This window comes from Dermacentor variabilis, chromosome 6, assembly GCF_050947875.1.
Source record: "Dermacentor variabilis isolate Ectoservices chromosome 6, ASM5094787v1, whole genome shotgun sequence".
NCBI lineage: Eukaryota > Metazoa > Arthropoda > Arachnida > Ixodida > Ixodidae > Dermacentor > Dermacentor variabilis.
In genome coordinates this window covers 142,142,242-142,162,232 of record NC_134573.1, presented here as the reverse complement: position 1 = coordinate 142,162,232, position 19,991 = coordinate 142,142,242, and the positions used below count along the sequence as shown (strand labels likewise).

The 19,991-nt window shown below is 47.1% G+C and overlaps 1 protein-coding gene across 1 annotated transcript in view; it reads left to right on the top strand.

The window, feature by feature from the left end:
* Ipo9 (Importin 9) overlaps nucleotides 1-19,991 on the top strand; it is a 52,934-nt gene that overhangs the window by 15,550 nt on the left and 17,393 nt on the right. Inside the window, exons 16-18 of the mRNA XM_075696073.1 lie at nucleotides 4,140-4,218; nucleotides 6,116-6,264; nucleotides 13,593-13,721. Coding sequence (XP_075552188.1) covers nucleotides 4,140-4,218; nucleotides 6,116-6,264; nucleotides 13,593-13,721 — 357 coding nt within the window. The remainder of the gene's footprint in view (nucleotides 1-4,139; nucleotides 4,219-6,115; nucleotides 6,265-13,592; nucleotides 13,722-19,991) is intronic.

Sequence of the window (19,991 nt, the reverse complement as noted above, 5' to 3'; positions counted from 1 at the left end):
CGCGCGTGGTGCAACCGAACGCGCTTTCCAAACAGCGATCCCCGATCGCGCCCCAATCGTAGCGCAATAAATACTCACTTGAAATTATTTATTTATTTGGCATAAAGTACTGCAGCAGTGTAGTCATCTTATTAGCAGCCGCGTGCTTGAACAAGGCGTCCTCAACATAGTCTAACTGATCCACAAGCGATAGGCCGGTGCCCTCTCTTGCGCCGCAGTAGCGGCATAGAAGGGCCAAAGCAGCTACAGCCTCAGTTGAAGTCGGGAGTGGGGCAACATCAGCACTTGCGGGATCAACCTCGGCCGCATCTTCGTTTGGCCGCTAGTTTTGCTGCGATCTCCATGTCCGTCAATCGAAGCATTTTGAAGCGCTGTCAGTAACAAGGTATTGGGTGGTGTCCTCCAAGGTGTCTATGAGTGAGCCCAGTGAGCGTACGCTGTCGCCTGCTTTTGCGAATGCAGACCACCAGTTCTCGCGAGGCGCAGCAGGTGCAGAGCGCGGCACCAAGGTGGAGTCAGTGTGGCAAACACAGTGCATTGTTGACGTCAAACTAGCCAAGCCGGCGCTTGAGTACGGCGCTACGTTCAAATGGTGCCCTCGGCGCGATGGATGTGTGCAGCTATAGTGCGCAGCTGTTGGGAACGCCCATTGTGCTACCGCTATCTTCGAGGTTGTTGCGGGAAAGCTCGCCACCTGTCAACAGAGCACACATAGTCTGGGGTGGCAGAGCTCGATATATCCATTTTACGTCCAACCCTGTTCGAAATAAAAATTAAAACTGCATGTGATTTTCCAGGTGGTATAGAAAGTGATCGATATATTTAGGTTTGAATGGACCTATAAACAGCATGTCAAGCATTAGGCGCACTGAAATAGTCGGAAATCCACACTTGTTTTCGCGGAGGTTTCAGGGTCACAACTGCAGTGTGCATTGCGTCCAACTGGTGCGTAAACACTGGCGGCTATAATTTAGCATGCATGAAATAAATGAGTGACTCGATCGACGACAGTGCACTTTGGGTAAACATCGGGGTCGGTGTCGTACCTGGACCTTTGTCAATCTCGTCATCACAGCCGCTGCTGTCATTGCTTCCGTCGCACAATGCTACCATTTGGCACGACAACGATAGCTTCGTCGGAGATTCTTCGCAGAACGATGCAGCGCTATCCGCACTGAGAAACTCCTCCATCAAAGCACCAACTATTTTATCGCCTGTAGCAACATGCTCCCACAGTTCTGTAATGTCGGCGGCTTCCACCATGTTGTCTTCACAGATGGGGGTTTCGCCCTGGCACACAAAGCCCGCCTTTTCTGTTGGTTGGCATGGCCTTCATGATCGTGGTGCTGCCGGTTTTTAGAATCGTTGATATTATTGACTGCGCGAGCTCGTACTTTGAGTCTTGAAAAATTTGCAGCTTCGTCTCAAGCGACACAGCTTTTCACTTTGCCGGTGCACTTACTGTTGCTTCCGTGGCGCATTCCCACACTTGCTGAGAAAGAGGGGGAAATTGTAAAAAGAGAGTGCAGGCACGATTAGCTTTTTTTCTTTTTTTTTTTTAACAGCGACGCTGTTAAGGGCTACTTTCCCCACTATCGTGTCCGCATGTGCAAAAAATTCCTGAAGGTAGTGCATTGCCGGGCTAATTCGCGGCAGAGGTGACGCAAGCGTTAAACACTCCCTCATATGTGGGCGGGTCCCGAAGATAGTACAATACCGGGCCGACCCGTGGTGGAAGTGAAGCAGGCGTTAAGCACTTCCCATACATGCGCCGATCCGCGTTGGAGGTGCAGTTCACTATTAAGGGGCCCACATACACAGCTTTGCTGGTTGTCCTTCTTCACAGATTGGAAGGGCACCGAATTTTTAATTTTCTCCTCTCTGGCAAAGCTTTTCAGGACCTTGTAATTAAAGTTCTTCGTCTGTCTGTCTGTCCTCTCTGGACGATTGCTGGTGACGCAGCCGTAAGGCGGCTGGCGCCGTCTTGTGGCATGCTGCGCCAACTTGCGATGCTCTTCGTGGCTTTTGCAATCAGCTCGCGGGAGGGACAGGCTGTGTGGTAATGGTGGCAGATACGAACTCGCATAGGCAAAGTTTTCGCCTCGTCTCAGTTAAGCGGAACTTAGCAACGCAAATTTCATGATTATTCTGCATGGAAAACGCCGCCAAAAGGCAGAATTTCGATCGTTATATCCAATATGTGGTGACTAACATATTGTTATGTTTTTTTTTCTCATAACCCTAATGCATAGGTTGATACTCTTAAGTTGGCACATTGTTATAACCGATATATTGTTATATGTGGTATTGTTATAAGTAGACTGCACTGGATGCAGAACAGTATCAACGAGATTCCACTGTGTCTCGGCCAACACCCATACAACAGTGTGTTACGAGATCTCTCTGCCTTTCCCTTTAGTTGAGCACTCTGGATTACGGGTGACTTTAAAAAAGTCAGCACCGCCTGTGTCATCAAGAGCGTTATGGGAACCTTGAGGGTCAGTTTCGGTTTTGGAAGCCATGCTATAGCCATGCGCTGTGTAGCTTGATACTGTGGTGTCCGCTAGCTGCCGTGACGAAGCCGCTTGCCATCAAAACACTCGGAAAGCTATGTGCTCTGATTGGTCTCCGTAGGTGGGCATGGCGACACAAGCCAGCCCAAGCTCAAGCTTCGATGCACACTAAATGTCTCGCGCTTTCTGCGTACTCTGACCCTATGCACAGCATGTGTGGTGCCAGTAGTTGATGCTCTTTTCAAGGGATCTTCAGCCACCCTTGTCGACACAACCTTAATTCCGTGAGAAATGTCTGAGAAGTTATCTGCCCACGAAACATGCGAAAGGCTTATAAACCGTGTCGGTCGGCTGCTACATTGTATGCTCTTGTGTGCTTTTAAAGATAAAAAACATTCACAGGAACCTTGTAGCTGTGGCCGGTATACACCAAAGTGTAGTTTTCAGCTGACGGCTTGGACGTAAGCATCAGCAGCACGCAATGTTTGCATGCCATCTGTCAGTGGTCCTCGGCAACTTGTCACACATGTTGAAAGACACATTCAGTGAGATCCAGTCAAAATAACACTGTCGGTATTCAAACCGGCATGAGGCATATTCTAGTGCATTGCACACATGGCTAAGATCCCCATGGGGAACTGCTTATGCCCCGAATTGGTTTAAACGTGCATATGGACAGCTGAAGTGCAACAATGTACCTAGTGCACCACGTAAACCTTCATGTTCTGATGATATGCCACTGTCTTATCAGCAGTGAGTCATGGCTGTGTGTCTCATTTGTTTAGCAAAAGCAGGTCATGACTTGTGAGCTTTGCTGCATAGCATACCTGGTAGGCAAAAAGTGGGTGCCATAGCATTGTGCCAGCTTGTCATGTTGTGGCCACTTGTGCTGCGCTTATCTTTGTTGTGCTATGTAACCTGTTGTGCTATGCAGGGAAAACACGGAAAATGTGGGAGATGGAAATTCAAGACGTTGAGCAAAGCGAGAACAAGGTGAAAGCAGGAGCCAACGTTTTGACAAGGGGACAAGTGGACTGGCCTTGAAAAAGACAAATCCGCTTGTCGAAACGTTGACTCCTGCTTTCACCTTGTTCTCGTTTTGCTGATCCTGTTGTGCTATGGTTAGTTAAGACAGTAAAAGAAAGGGTTGGTTCCAGTTATATGTAGCGCATCCTACCTGGGTGGCTGCAAGTGAAGCAGATAACGGGGCGTCTTCCCTCAAGATTCCCATAATGCCTTACTGGCAGCCGCTTGAGGGCGCATCCTTTCTATATTCATCCATTTGATCAGTTCCATTGGCCATGTCAACCGTACATGTGAAAGTACTTTGGAATCCATGAGGTCAGACTGGCGTACCAATGCTCCAGTTTTGGTGTAAAGTTCAAGGAACGAAACGTTGGCCTCTATGTTCTGCTGTAATAGTCAACATTTTCACACCAAAATATTGAGAATAGCGCTTTCAAAGAAAACTTTGCTGGTCTAAACTGATTTACGTTGCTCTTTAGTGTCCCTTTAGAGTTGGCCTGATATCTTAAGTTTCTGTGATGGCATGAACATTTGCTTGCGTGTGTCTTTTGTTTTGCTAGCACGGATGTTCTGACAACTGTGGCACATCTTTTCTTACAGGTTGACCCACAGTTCACACACACTATCGAGAACAGGGTGTCACCTCTCGCCATTGCTGTTTTCTTGAAGTACAACAGTGGTAAGTCCATGATACTGTTCCATGCATTTAGGTGATGTCTTGAAGTACCCGATTTTGTATGTATGCAGAAGGCACTGTCAAATTTTGTGAATGGTCTCTGTGACGAGCAGCCAGCATTGTTCCGGAAATGTTGTTCCGGAAAGGAGGCTGTCTGTCTCTTTGAACGTGATTGGCACGGTGGAGTCTTTGTTCAGACGTACTCTCTTGGATGTTTAAGCCAGGTGCTGCGCATGCTGCAGAAAGCATTTCGTTTTCCTCAGAACGTGTGCTTGCCTTTCTTTTTCTGCTGCTGTCAGAAATAATGATAGAAAATAATTGTCATCTTTTTAGCGACACGTTGACACATATTTGAATGAGCAGTTTTCCGGCTTCTAGCAAGCAATGCAAAAGACAACAGCTGGCTCATAAACGGCTGGGCCCGCAGCTGGCAAAGTGGCGGGAGATGCTGTGTGGGACCACCTGCTGCGCTAATACCAGTGGTTGTGTCATTCAGGCTGCTGAACGTGGGGTTATGGGTTCACTCATGGCCATAGCAGCTGCGTTTTGGTAGAGGCAGGTTTAGGTGAACGCTTAAACCCAGTGGCTCAGTGGCTGTGGCATTCTGCTGGTTAGCACAAGGCTGTGGGCTTGATTCCCAGCCATGGTAGCTGCATTCCAATGGGTGCGGTGGTTAAAATAAATCCAGGGCCTTCCGCTATGGCACCTCTCATGGCCTGAATGATGTTTTGGGACATTAAACCGAATCGGTTAGTCAATCAATCACTTAATCAATCAACCAATCAGTGAACCAATCAACTGTCCTCCATGGCCTGCTGTGCAGCCTTGAGACATAAAGTCTCACGAATTAATTGCTTATCTCCTAACGAACGCACCAAGTTCCATGGTGCATGTGACATTTAAAACAAGCTTATACAGTGTGTCACTGGCAAAACATCATCGATGACAGCGGAGTGTTCCAGCTCCCAGCAGTCCAGAAGCATCAAAGATATTTAAGGGTATTAAAAGCGTCGAGGGTATTTAAGGGCCTCTTCTTGGTTTCCATAACCTTTGGTGCAAAGTACTGTGGAAAATTTGGATCTGTGCATGTGTTAATGCATACGGAATTGTGTAGAGGCAATAGCTTTTTCACCTACAATCCTGCTAGCTCCTATGCAAAGTTGTGTGTGGGGAAATAAAGTTGCAGTGCTTCAGCATGCCAATACAGTCGTACCTCGTTTCAACAAGGTTGTATCTGATGGAAAAACATTTTCATTATATTCATTATTTGTTATAAGCATGTGCACTGATATCAGCAGAGAAAATGAAATCTCTATGCATAGATGCCTCTAACGGAGCGAGAAAAGGGTCTCCTGCTTATTTTTTATGGACAGTTGGTGAATTTCAGTATTGGTACGTGACACAGGAACAATAAATTGCATACATGTGCTTGTCACCATTGCTAATATGCGGGCATGGGATCTGTTTCATCGTGTCAGATTGGCACGTTGGCTTACTGACTGCGATCTAACCGAGCCGAGCTGCTGGCCAAAAGTGCATGCACTTACAGAATGCGTTGTTTCAAGTTGCTCTTGCGAAGTAGAGTCACTGACTGATTCTTTAGACGTGAAAGAGGGTGCCCGCTTGCCCCTAGCTGCATTTAGTTGGCATCCGTTGTTGAACCTCTGAGAAAGAAGCTAAGTTGGCCTTGAAATGCTGGGTTTATCAAGCCCCACTTTTTTTGTTAGAGTCACTATTACCGTCATAAGAGCTCCGGCTTGACTTGCCAATCGTTTGGCCATTTGCACCAGGCACGTGCGCATGTTGTCAGCATCATCACGGCATTGCTGTAATGTATCTGTCTGGATAAAACTAAATCGCTTATTTCATAAACTCCTTGTTATCGTGCTTCTCTTCTCAGACCCCATCCTGGTGTCGATATGCCAGGACATCTTCAAGGAGCTCTGCCACAACCCTCTCTGCTGTGGAGCGTTGCAGCAGCGGTTGCTCCCCACGATAATCTCGATTCTCCAAGCGCCCCTGGACAAGATACCATCTGGTCTGCAGGCTGTGAGTCACTGGGTGGGCAGTGGGAGACGTAGGTCAGCACAATACGTGGATACTCTTGTATACTCTCTCGCCAATACTTTCGCAGGTTATGTACGGTAAAACCTCGGTGATTCGGATTTCACGGGACCAAAAGAGAGGTCCGAAATAACCGAATGTCGGATTATTGAGGGTATCAAGAAAACAATAAGCAAATGCATACTACGTCAATACACTTTTATTTACTGATTGAATCAGCGAGTCCTGTTTCTATTTTGCTCAAAAACAGTGTGGAGGCTTCAATTCTGATCTCGTGACTGATTAGCGTTCGCAGCAGAAAAGGCCTTGCAACTTCCTTCGCAGCGCAGCTGTGGCGCGCGACTTCATCCGAGACGCTTTTCACACCGCGCGCACATCCTGATTATTTTTTCGCCAGTGTCGCCAGGTCGCTATCCATCGCGATGTGGATGGTGCTGTTCACCCTCGACAGCTTCGCACTGAGTAAAAACAAAACTACTGTTTGCTGTAACCGTTGCGAATGAAACTGCGGCCGCTGTCGACGCGATCATGCACGATGACCTTGCGGTTCTGAAGGCCTGCGACCGACGTGCGCACCGAGTTAAAGTGAAAATACTGTTTGCCACAACTGCCGTGAACGAAACTGCGGCCGCTATTGACGCGGTCTTGTGTGGCAACTACGCAGTTGAGAAGGCACCCAGCCAATGCGGTGCTAAGTGCAGTGGTAAACTCAAGAAGAAAGGCTTTAAAGGCGCAAGTAGGCACAATGCGTTCTAACGTTGCAGTCACTCGCATATGATTTCGACTGATAACTATGGCGGTGCGAACTCCGCCACTTTGTTTTCATCATCATCATCATCACAGCCTGGTTACGTCCACTGCAGGGCAAAGGCCTCTCCCATACTTCTCCAACTACCCCGGTCATGTACTAATTGTGGCCATGTCGTCCCTGCAAACTTCTTAATCTCATCCGCCCACCTAACCTTTTGCCAACCCCTGCTACGCTTCCCTTCCCTTGGAATCCATTCCGTAACTCTTAATGGCCACCGGTTATCTTCCCTCCTCATTACGTGTCCTGCCCATGCCCATTTCTTTTTCTTGATTTCAACTAAGATATCATTAACTCGCGTCTGTCCCCTCACCCAATCTGCTCTTTTCTTATCCCTTAACGTTACACCTATCATTCTTCTTTCCATAGCCTGTTGCGTCGTCCTCAATTTAAGTAGAATCCTTTTCGTAAGCCTCCAGGTTTCTGCCCCGTACGTGAGTACTGGTAAGACACAGCTGTTATAAACTTTTCTCTTGAGGGATAATGGCAACCTGCTGTTCATGATCTGAGAATGCCTGCCAAACGCACTCCAGCCCATTCTTATTCTTCTGATTATTTCAGTCTCATGATCCGGATCCGCAGTCACTACCTGTCCTAAGTAAATGTATTCCCTTACCACTTCCAGTGCCTTACTACCTATCGCAAACTGCTGTTCTCTTCCGAGACTGTTAAACATTACTTTAGTTTTCTGCAGATTAATTTTTAGACCCACCCTTCGGCTTTGCCTCTCCAGGTCAGTGAGCATCCATTGCAGTTAGTCCCCTGACTTACTAAGCAAGGCAATATCATCAGCGAATCGCAAGTTATTAAGGTATTCTCCATTAACTCTTATCCCCAATTCTTCCCAATCCAGGTCTCTGAATACCTCCTGTAAACACGCTGTGAATGGCATTGGAGAGATGGTATCTCCCTGCCTGACGCCTTTCTTTATTGGGATTTTGTTGCTTTCTTTATGGAGGACTACGGTGGCTGTAGAGCCGCTATAGATATCTTTCAGTATTTATACATTCGGCTCCTCTACACCCTGATTCCGCAATGCCTCCATGACTGCTGAGGTTTCGACTGAATCAAACGCTTTCTCGTAATCAATGAAAGCTATATATAAAGGTTGGTTATATTCCGCAAATTTTTCTATCACCTGATTGATAGTGTGAATATGGTCGATTGTTGAGTAGCCTTTACGGAATCCTGCCTGGTCCTTTGGTTGACGGAAGTCTAAGGTGTTCCTTATTCTATTTGCAATTACCTTAGTAAATACTTTGTAGGCAACCGACAGTAAGCTGATTGGTCTATAATTTTTCAAGTCTTTGGCGTCCCCTTTCTTATGGATTAGGATTATGATAGCGTTTTTCCAAGATTCCGGTACGCTCGAAGTCGTGAGGCATTGCGTATACAGGGTGGCCAGTTTCTCTAGAACAATCTGCCCACCATCCTTCAACAAATCTGCTGTTACCTGATCCTCCCCAGCTGCCTTCCCCCTTTGCATAGCTCCCAAGGCTTTCTTTACTTCTTCCGGCGTTACCTGTGGAATTTCGAATTCCTCTAGAATATTCTCTCTTCCATTATCGTCGTGGGTGCCACTGGTTCTGTATAAATCTCTATAGAACTGCTCTCGGTAGGCTATCAGAAGTGACTTATTCAACGGCTCCTGATAAACCTCCACATGGGAACTGATCTCAAAATTGAATCGCTCGGCGCGATCCAGGTGATTACCGGCGCTTGGGGCGACATGAAGCAGGCCACAGTAGGCAACTGTTTCGGCAAGGCAGGCCTTGAAGTGGCCGGAGATGAATGTCCGGAAGCTTTAGATGATGATGAGTGCTTGAAGGACGCGTTCCGCAACTTGTCCAATTTTCCCGGCGCTGTCCCGTCCGAAGTGACTGTTGATGACTTAATTAACGCTGACAGTGAAGTTCAAGCGGTAGCTGACCTTGCTGATGAGGACATTGTGGCCGGAATAGCTGGCGTTCAAGACAGTGATTCCAGCGATGACGAGGGCAACTGTGTTTTTGAAGAAACTCGTCCGTGCATAGCCACTGAACTGGTGTCAGCGTTCAGCCTGATTCGGCGCTGTTGCGGCGAAATGGAAGGCACTGGGCTCTCGCACCTGGACACTCTCGAGAAGATTGAGACTAGTGTTTTAAACTTAATTTCCCAGAGGAAAAAGCAGCCCAAAATTAGGGATTTTTTTTCCGTGAATTGAAGCGCTTTCATATTATGTGTACATGCTATGTGATTCGCGGCTGTTCCAATCGGTAAGCCACAATTTTTTATGATCAGGAGTGCTTTTTTGGCCTATGTCTGTATATTGAATTTTCGCTATATCGAACTATTTTCTGATCCCCGTCGAATTCGATATATCCGGGTTCGAATGTATATTCCATATCCTAGAGCGTTTTGTCAGCCAAGGAAGAGTGGGCATGGCCTCCGAGACTAGAATATGTTGCACACTTTCTTGTGAAAACATGCGCATCCAAATTTTGGAGGCTATAGAGCGGGCCACTGGAAGCCAAGCGTGTCCAAGCCATTAGACCCTTAAGATCAGACCCTTAAGATTGGGTAACGTGGATCGGAACGAGCAATTTAGTACGGAAAATTGTACTTTGGTGTCTAAATTTGTCCGAAAAATTTGTCCCGAAAATTCATTAGCTCTAGGGAAACCCTGACGATGTATTTATGAAGTTCGGAATATCTATCATATCCGAATTTCTGGAGTCCGAAAAATTTCTTTGGCGACTGCTCACATCTACTCACGCTCTTCATCACTAACGCTTGATCTTAAGCCTCTGAAGTAAGCCTGGAGCGAGCGTTAGTCCGGGTACATGCGAGTGTGTATGCCAACTTATGCAGGGAGGTGATTGTGTTGAGGCTCATTCACTTGTTTGCTTGTTAATTAATCCACAAAACCTCTGCAATTGTCATGATCAGCAGCGGCTGAGGAAGGCACGTTTTGGACTGGAGCCAAAGTTTTGACGAGGGGCTTTGTCTTCGTCATATTCGAAGCATCAGCTGGTTAGGCCCCTTGTTCAACCACTGTTAATCATTTCAGTTTTACCTGAAGGTGTTGATCATCTTTCGGTGAATCTCTGATATGTTTGGATTACACATTTGTCAGGCTTCATTAAAAGCAAAGAGCTACTACAGTTAAGCCTTGTTATAATTCGGATTTCGTGGGACTGAAAGAAATGGCTGAATTAACTGAATGTAGAATTATCGAGGATATCAAGAAAACAATAAACAGATGCTTACTATGTCAACATGCTTTTATTTAGTGAATGAATGGGAAAATCATGTTTCTGTTCTGCACAAAAGCAGTGCAGAAGCTGCAATTCTCGTCATTTCGTGACTGTTTGGCTCTCACGGTGGCGAAGGCCTATACCTTACTTCACAGTGCAGTCAAGGCGCGTGCATTCATCTGAGACGCACTTTTCTCTACCACATGCCCGTCCCGATAAATTTTTTTGCCAGTGAGCTCACCGTCAGATCATCCGTCCATTGCGATGTAGCCGGTGCTCTTCATACTCAACAGCTTTTCACCGAGTCAAAGAAAAACTACCATTTGCTGCAGTAACTGCAGACGAAACTGCAGTCGCTATCAACGTGGTCATGGACGGTGACTAAGCTGTTTTGAAGGCACACTGCAGGTGCGCGTCAAGTCAAAACGAAACTACTGTTTGCTGCAACCACTGCGGACAAAACCGTGGTGACTATCGACGCGATCATGGATGGCGACTATGCAGTTATGAAGACATGGGGCAGATTCGGTGTTATGTGCAACGGTAAACATAAGAATAAAGTCTTCGAAGGCACAAATAGGCACAGAGTGTTCCGGTGTTGCTGTCATTCACGTAGGATTTTCGTTAGTAACCATGGCAATGCGGACTCCGCCACTTCTTTTCGGTGGGACGCTAGTGTTGTTGCACATTTCACACCTTTGTGGCATGCTACGCTTGCCGAGCTCCAAGGGTTGTCTTATTTAACCATTGTGCAGCCAAATATGTCCGAATTAGTGAGTTTGATTGCATTAAATAATGCGTATGGCCAGCCAAGACCAGAGAATGAGTCCAAATTATCTGATATTCCAAATTAGCAAGGGTCGAATTAACGAGGGGTTGCTGTATGTGAACATTGATGCTGGAGTTAAATGCAGGAGAATTTTGCTAGAAATTTGTCAAGAGACAGTACAGAGAAAAAAGAAAAATTGGGGAAATACATTAGAGCTGCAGAATCTTTACTTTTTATGAGGACTAGGCACGTGTCATTTTGCAGCCAGAAAAATTCATCAACCGGAAACATATAAACATGGTCCTTCACATCAACTATAAAAATTACTACATAATGTAACTACATTACTGAACTACATTACGAGGTGAAATTTGATGGCTGTCACTGTTCGGATGTGCGCTACTATAGGCTATACCTCTATCCTCTGAGCTAAGCGGGTAGTCTCTGCGGACAAAAAATTTTTTTTTGTTCTGAAACAAACTGTTATGCTTCTTTCAAATGGTCTGGAATTAAGATTTAGCAAAAAGAACAGGTACATTGATGATGCTAAACAGAGCAACAGCACATAGAGGAAGAACAAACAGAAAACGGACAAAAGCGCTGTACATGATGCTTTGTTTGTTCCTTCTGTCTGTCATCTCCCAAGCAAATGAGTCTCTCTCCAGTCAGGCCAAAACAAAGGGCTGCAGATGGAAAGGGCAAAGCTGCACTGCCTGCGTGACAACCCCAGCATCGCCAACGTGCCCCGCACACTCTAGCACTCTCCCCATCTAAGATGGCGCACAGTTTGAATTATCGGTGGCAGTGCTAATTTCAGTGTGAATTAGTGGGATGTGTTACATATTGCTTTCAATACATTGTTGGACAGACCGTGGCAGCTACTTTGAATTATCCAAAATTTCGAATGAACAAGTTGTGAATTAATGAGGTTTTATTGTAGCAATGTGCTATGCGTACGTCAAACTCCCGTTCACCGCCACATTTGATCTATCAAATGCTGCGCCGTTCCCCTCGAAGTGTGCTTCTTCTAATGGAGATGCAATCACTTCTCGCGTTACCGAAAATATTTAATACTGACAAATAGCACTGTTTTGGCAGATGCTGTCAAACTAGAGATTGAGTCTGAAGGGCAGTACATACCATGGAATGAAACTGAGCAGGGTGCTCTCAGATTTACTTGTTGTGCATATAGATGGCTTGTACAAACCGCGGCTGTTCATTTTCGGTAAAAGCAGTTTGGCATTCTGCTTTAAGAATTCAAAAGCCTCCCGGTATGATACATGTTCCACAAGAAAGCACGGATGACATTGTATCTTTTCACTGAGTGGCGTCGGGCATGGGAGGCCGAAGTGGAGCTGCTGCACTCTGGGGCTTGTCTTCTTGTAGACAAGGGCTTCTGCGAACTGCTTCTACGAATGGCATTTTAGAATTCTGCGAGTGGCCAAAAGGAATCCGACCCCAACTTCCACTTAAACGGCTCTTTACATGACCGTTTGACATGAACAAAACGACCGCACACCGCATCTACACTTTGTGGAAAGACTATACAGCAGCAGCGGCGTGCAATGCTCATCGCTGTGGGATTCGCAAGTCTGCGCTGAATGCATTTCATTTGTGCTCGCACAAGTACATGTGAATGGGAATGGACTGGGATGTTCTGCACGCTGAAAGGCATGATCAAAGCTAGCAGCATGTCTGTAGTTTCGGCAGTCACCGGCGCAGGGGCTGGAGGGCTGGATCGGCCGAGAACGAAGGGACGTATGGGCCGAGAGGCGTCAAAGCGCTGTATGGCATGCGAAAGGAGATGCCCGGACCTGGGGTCGTCGAGAAGCGAGCACGACTAGATCTAACAGCAAGTCATTTCTGAAACCTGGCACCACAGTCCGCCTTGCTCCTTGCCCACGCATACCGTTCAGCTGTTGAAACGGCATATTGTTTGTAGTATTGTAAAGGACACGCGACCGGGCATGTTCATGCACGATTCATGGCACAAGTGCACCGATGGCAGCACGGCGCATACTAGTTTGCTTTCCATTTCTACCTTGTCTGAAATAAAAATGTGCAACACAAGACACACCGCAGTTTTGTATCCGGGCGATGCGGGCTTTTAGGGTTACCATCGCACTCAGTACATCAGACCATCTCGCAGTGCAAGTGACTTAAAATGCTCATAAGCAAAAAAGTAAGTCAGCTTTTGTGTGTTCAACACAGCCTTGGAGAAGCAAATTGGAGTTCCTGCTTTTCACGATTTTGAGGAAACTGCTCGAAACTTGCGGAGGTCACAAATAAGCTTCAGATAAGCATATTTTATATTTCGAGTTATCGTTATATCAAACTATTTTGCAATTTCCTTCAAGTTCGATATATCCAGGAACCACTATACCTTTAAGGGGGCAGCAGGCTTCCGTGTGCATCTTTTGTAGGTGTGAATGTGAGAGTTGTTCCTTTCAAAGTACCTAGTCTGGCATTTCATTACCTTCCTGCTTACATCTATTTTCAGGTTTCGTTGGACGTTCTCCAGACAATCGTCCGTAGCAGTGCACCACCCCTTGCAGAGCCCCTCATCACACAAGCATTTCCCATGGTTGTGCAGTGCGTCATGCAGACAGATGACAATTCGACATTGCAGGTACGTTACATGGCCGTTGTGTGCCCACAAGTGTTTGAAGTACTTTGTTCATATTTATTCATTTTTTTCTATGAAAATAAATGGAGTCCTTGTCACTGTATGTTGGCAACAGCTACTCCTTTTTGCTTGGTTAAAATAAAGATAACGTAATTAAAAAAAACCTTGAAAAGGACTGATAGAATTTTGAACTACCTAATGCATTTAAAATATAGAGCAGAATATGTAGCAGTGCGAAAGTCTTCCATAGAAGGTTGCCGTGTGCTGTGCTGTCAATAGTAATCATCTTTGCCAGCGTCTTCAAAGAGATGCTGAAGTGTGTTCACTGCATTGCAAATTGCAATCCACTGTTTTGGTACATCAGGCATATCATTGCGTTTTCTTGACTTGGGGTTTCATGTTTTCGAAACGGGCTGTGATGGTAATCGTGGAGGTCATAATCCTCCGGGCTCTGCTGCCTGATTTTAGTAAGGGTTCTGCTCGGAAAATGCGCCACTGTTTTACAAATAGCGCTGACAGGGCAGTATGATGAAACGGCATTAGTAGATTCTCAGGTAGGAAAGTCCAATGAACTTAATTTTCTGTCGTGTTGAAATGAAACAGAAGGACCTAGTATTTTCATTATCTGCAGTTGAGAATAACTTACTGAATATAAGCGTGACATGTTATGTTATGGGAGCTGGTACTGGCACTTTTGTTGTGGTGATTCCAATCTTGTTCAGCGTTTACATTATTTGCTCAAGTATGAAAGTGCTGTTCTTGTCTTAAATGGCGCTTTGGACACCTTGGCGCACTAGTTGACTCCTTAACTTGACTTTAGTGTCCCCTGTAAACCAATAACCATCTGGAGCTGCCACGAATTCATTTAGTGAATAATAATAATACAAATAATAATACCACAGGCTTCCATTATTTCGACTCCGGTTAATTCTATTCCGACCGAATGTTCCAGCCGGCACCCATGCCTTTTTATGGGTCAAAATATTCGTTATTTCAATCCTAAAATTGGCCTTTGCCAGACCATTTGAACTTGAGCAGTCAATGCACACGCACATTACCCATATGTTATCCTTGATATCCATATCCATATATGATTCCATATATATATATATATGATATATAAATATCCATATGATAACCAATAATTATCCCTTTAGTGGCAGCATCTGTCTCGGCGTAACCTAGGGCACAGGCATTTGGTTGAACACACGTCATCTCCCTTCAAAAATTCCTATTTTCAGCCTGGTCTTAGGGAGATTTCTAAGCAATAACTGTAACTCACAATCTTCGATTATGGTACTTACTAAATTCCAATGGGTGCAATTATTTTCTTCAATAAAATTGAGCCAAAAATTGCTTGCATAGTGCCATCAGATACGAAATCGAAAACGCCGGGGGGCTTTTTTATGCTTTACCGTTGTGGGGTCTCTCACACCCATGCTCTTGGGACAAAGGAAAGACAACACAGTAGTGCAAACAATCACAGGGCATTTATTGCACCTTTCATAGATCAATGCCTGCTAGCCGAGTTGCTATCCACAAAACATGCCGATGAGCGTGCGACAAATCTAGAAGTCCGACTCACCGCGACCGGTTTGCGAGCGAATATTTTCGCCCCATGCTGGATCCCAACGCCTGGTCATTCGCGTGTACGGTCACGCGGACGGTGGCGCCTTCCAAGGCGGCCACGCGAGACGGTCTCGCAGAAGCATGGGTCGGCACGTCCGTCCCGCTTGCTCCCCGAACCCCAAAGAGCGAGCGCCCCGTCTCCCGGCGCCCGAGCAACCCCGCAGCGGCGCGACACTCGCGCCATCTCTCGCACCGCGCCTGCACCACTCCGACGGCCGCGGCTCACGCGGCGACGCCGCACGGAGACGGGGGCCATGCGGGAAAACAAGACATCAGGGGACGCGCGAGAGTCGCGCATCCCCACATCCCCCCAACCTTAAATCACTACATATTCCGGCGAAATATGTCACACGGTCTAACATCAAGGTAGTGCATGCAACAGTGGCTGCGCTGAGGAAATGTCCACACGCTGTCCATAGCATGCGAGCCGACTGTCCTTCGGTACACCGCTGGCGTCCGCCGGTCACGGCAGCAGCTTTGCAGGCTTGACGGCACGATGCCAGGCCAGGACTCCGGAAACGACGATGCAGTAGTCGGTACGAGCAAGCGTCGCTCGCGCCGACGCGCCCTGCTGGGAAGAGCCGCCGTAGCTGTCGGTGACCGCCGGCTCTTTTGTCCGCCGCCGAGGGTTGCGAGCTGGATGCAGGAGGCCGCCGAAGTTGCTGCGCCGAACTGGCCGCAGCATCACCATCGCTCGGGGTGGCTCGATCGTAGTCCGGAGCAGCAGCGCAGACGATGTGCAGGTGACAGCAAGCCAGGGGTGACTCCAATCACGCTGCGTACACTCAACACACTCGGCAAACACTAAAGTAGTGCAAGGGAGAGGAATTCTGCATGCGCATCGCCCACGTGGTACGATGTTCAACTCGGCTAGCAAAAGATCGGGCAGCTACTCAGATGCTAAGTTCACGTGAACGAAGCTCGCTTCCTTGAGTCAAACGAGTAATTTCAATTCGTGCGAGGCTAAATAGAATGAGGGAAGCAACTTGCAACACCTCAACGCCACGGTCCACCAGGTTGTGTCCCTCCACGTGCGACAGGCAGCATTGTAAAGCCTTAGGCCTAAAGCGTCGCTACCCTGACAACAACCGGCATCCAAAAACACCCAATATGAGCGCAAAACAGGCAGCCGCGAGGAGACGTCAGCTCTGTGAGGTGGTCCTACCCCGCTCGGTGCACACAGCATCCGAGTTGACGGCGCCCACCGTCCCAGACGGTGTCGGAGCGCCTGGTGCCAGGCCGCAATACCAGTCAGCCCGTAGTGGCACCCGTGGCCCGCGGCCACCCGGCTCCCAGCGCCGCGACTTCATCCGAGTCAAAGAGATAGAAGAAGCTATTTACATAAGAAATTCGGACCACGAGGCTTCTGTACTCACTCGCTTCAGGCTTGCCACTGCTCTGCGGGCGCTCAGCCTCGCTCTCCCAGGATCAGACCACGTGGCTCTCGTACTGACGAATGTCATTAAAAAAACACTTGCGAAAAGGCTTAGCATGTTGACATGTTCAAACACACTACAGCCACCATCACCTCGCTCAAGGAAGCACGCCGCCGACTCTAGCGATCAAAATTCACGCTAGGCCTACGCTTCGGTTTAAACAAAAGTCTCGAACGAAGCAAACTGTTAAATCTATCGTCCGATGTCCCAAGAGGTCCACGTTGGGCAGCCAGATGTGGGGTCTCTCACACCCATGCTCTTGGGACAAAGGAACGACAACACAGTAGTGCAAACAATCACAAGGGCATTTATTGCACCTTTCATAGATCAATGCCTGCTAGCCGAGTTGCTATCCACAAAACATGCCGATGGGCGCGCGACAAATCTAGAAGTCCGACTCACCGCGACCGGTTTGCGAGCGAATATTTTCGCCCCATGCTGGATCCCAACGCCTGGTCATTCGCGTGTACGGTCACGCGGACGGTGGCGCCTTCCAAGGCGGCCACGCGAGACGGTCTCGCAGAAGCATGGGTCGGCACGTCCGTCCCGCTTGCTCCCCGAACCCCAAAGAGCGAGCGCCCCGTCTCCCGGCGCCCGAGCAACCCCGCAGCGGCGCGACACTCGCGCCATCTCTCGCACCGCGCCTGCACCACTCCGACCGCCGCGGCTCACGCGGCGACGCCGCACGGAGACGGGGGCCATGCGGGAAAACAAGACATCAGGGGACGCGCGAGAGTCGCGCATCCCCACACCGTATGATACAGATGTGGATGTATTATGGCGAAGCTGACTTTAAGAAACTGGTCACCATTGTGCAACACACATTAAACCGTTGGCCATTTTTCTTGCTAAAAAATCGGATGTGCGTTATGTTTCTACTTTGTTTGGGAGCTTTAATGTCACTTCTGCGTTATTTTTCTGCAATGGACACAAAAAGTGGGCATGCGTTTGATTAGGGGGCATTAGAATCGGGCAGATACTGCCAAATGAATCAGTAGTCTGTTTTGGCATTTTTTCCACATCTTGTTTAATTTAACCCGCTGGATAATTTGATTGGTTTCGTCGGTCCGGCTTGGGTTGGATTAATGGAATTCGACTGTAGTAATAACCTAATGGTCGATCAGTTGTTTGATCTAACAGAAATGCATTAGCACTAACCCTTCGCCAGCCTTAACCCTTTGACGGTTTTAGCCGTACATGTACGACGGCGGTTTTCTGTCCCACAAGGTCTTTGCCGTATGGGTACATTTTCGACCCTCCGTTTGAAATTTCACGCCATAATGACGATGCATGCTCACTGGGAGGTGCTGCCACCTCTTAGGACTTACAAGAAGTGTTTGAAATTCGTGAAACCTTCCTGGGGAGATAAACAGAACTGACTTCTAGCTTCAGCGCGTCGAGCAGACTGCGGCAACACCCCTTTTGCGGTTTTGGTTTCGCCGCGTGATCGCAACGGAGGCGCTCGAAATGTCATTTTCTCTTTGTCGGCACTCTCTTGCAGATACGGTGAAAGTTGATTTCTATCTTGATTGGCGCTGCTCTTAGCTTGTTTATAACCGCTGCTCGCGAGGTATTCTCGCTCTCAGCGGCAACGCGCTTTCGGTTCCGCCGCAATGGGGGCGCGCGAAACATGATTTTTATCTTTGTCGGCACGCTATCGCAGGGGCGGCGGAAGTTGATTTCTATCTTGATTGGCACTGCTCTTAGCTCGTTTATCACCGCGGCTCATGAGGTATTCTCGCTCTCTGCGGCTGTGCGGAGACTCGTGTTTCAAGGAGTACCACACTCTGAAATACTGTTGAACATTTTGCAGTTCTGAGTGATGCCGACACCAAAATACTGTTCCTAATTTTTTTTACTATTTATTCCCGGCTTTATACATCTTATACATTCAAGATCCGCAATAAAGTAATTTGACCACCTGGCAAAGTTTTCTTCAAAATAATTCGACCCTCAAAGGGTTAATAACAAACAAGATAGCTAAAAAACTCCACAAGGTTCCTTAAAGGGGCACTAAATTTCTTCTGCATCAGTAAATTACTTTTCTACGACACTAAAAACACCACTCTTACCATAATAAGACGCTTGGTAAGCCTGAAAAAACACAAGAACGAAAGACGGGTGGTGACGCTGCCTTGAAGTTCCCACACCTGGTTGCTGTGACGTCATGGACTTTGATGGCATCTTCTAAGGCCTACTTACTTATACAGCAATACAGATTGACTACATTGTGTTCTAAAGGAACCAGTTATTAAACATAGCAAGTTTTGGGAACCTTTACTCAGCCAACGCAGCCCAAATGCGAAAACACTTTGAAATCCCTGACGTCACACTGGCGTACCAGCGTTGGGGTTTCGGCGTGAAATTCAAATACTGATACTTCAACCTTCATTTTCTCATCTAATAATCAAACTATTATCTTGAAATGACTGCCCGCAGGGTTCTCAAACAATGCTTTATTAGTCTAAACTGATTTATTGTTTCACTATAGTGTCCCTTTAACAATGCCTAACGCATGTCACTTCACTCCTAACGTTCCACTTTGCATTCTGCATCAATCGTGTGTGTTCACTTTTGTACATTTTTTTATTACTGCAGATACATGTACTGTTTCATTCTTTCGGCAACGTTCCTCAGCACGACTTTTCATGCTGCTCATATATGGCACATCATCCATTTTAACATGTACCCAAAGACTCCTTCACAAGACATGTGTGAAGCTGTCTAATGCCACAGGCAATCTGCCGCAGCATGCCACGGCGTGATTGTTTCCTTTCCCCTGGCTGTCTGCCAGCTGTGAGCACATAAGCGCGATGTCACACGCCACCTGTATCCCTGTGGGCTCCTAAGTTGTGACGTTACATCACCCTCTCCCTCGTGCACACACCCTCTCTCACCTTCTCCCTCTGTTTCACCTCTCCATTTGTGATGTTGCATGCTTTCCTCCTCCTCTCTCATGCCATGAGGTAACCAACAGATGTGCAAGGTTTCTGTTCACATGAGCATTCAAATGCTGATGCATTAAAATATAGAGTAGTTATAAACACCTGAAAAGATTTATTGTTAGCAATTTGCTATAAGGTGGTTGTACTATCAACATTATATTTTTATTTTGTGCTGCATATTTTGACGATTGTTGTAACATTTTTTGTAGTTAAATTGAAACGCAGATTTGCTGAGCAAAAATGCTTGAGTTGACTATTTTGTG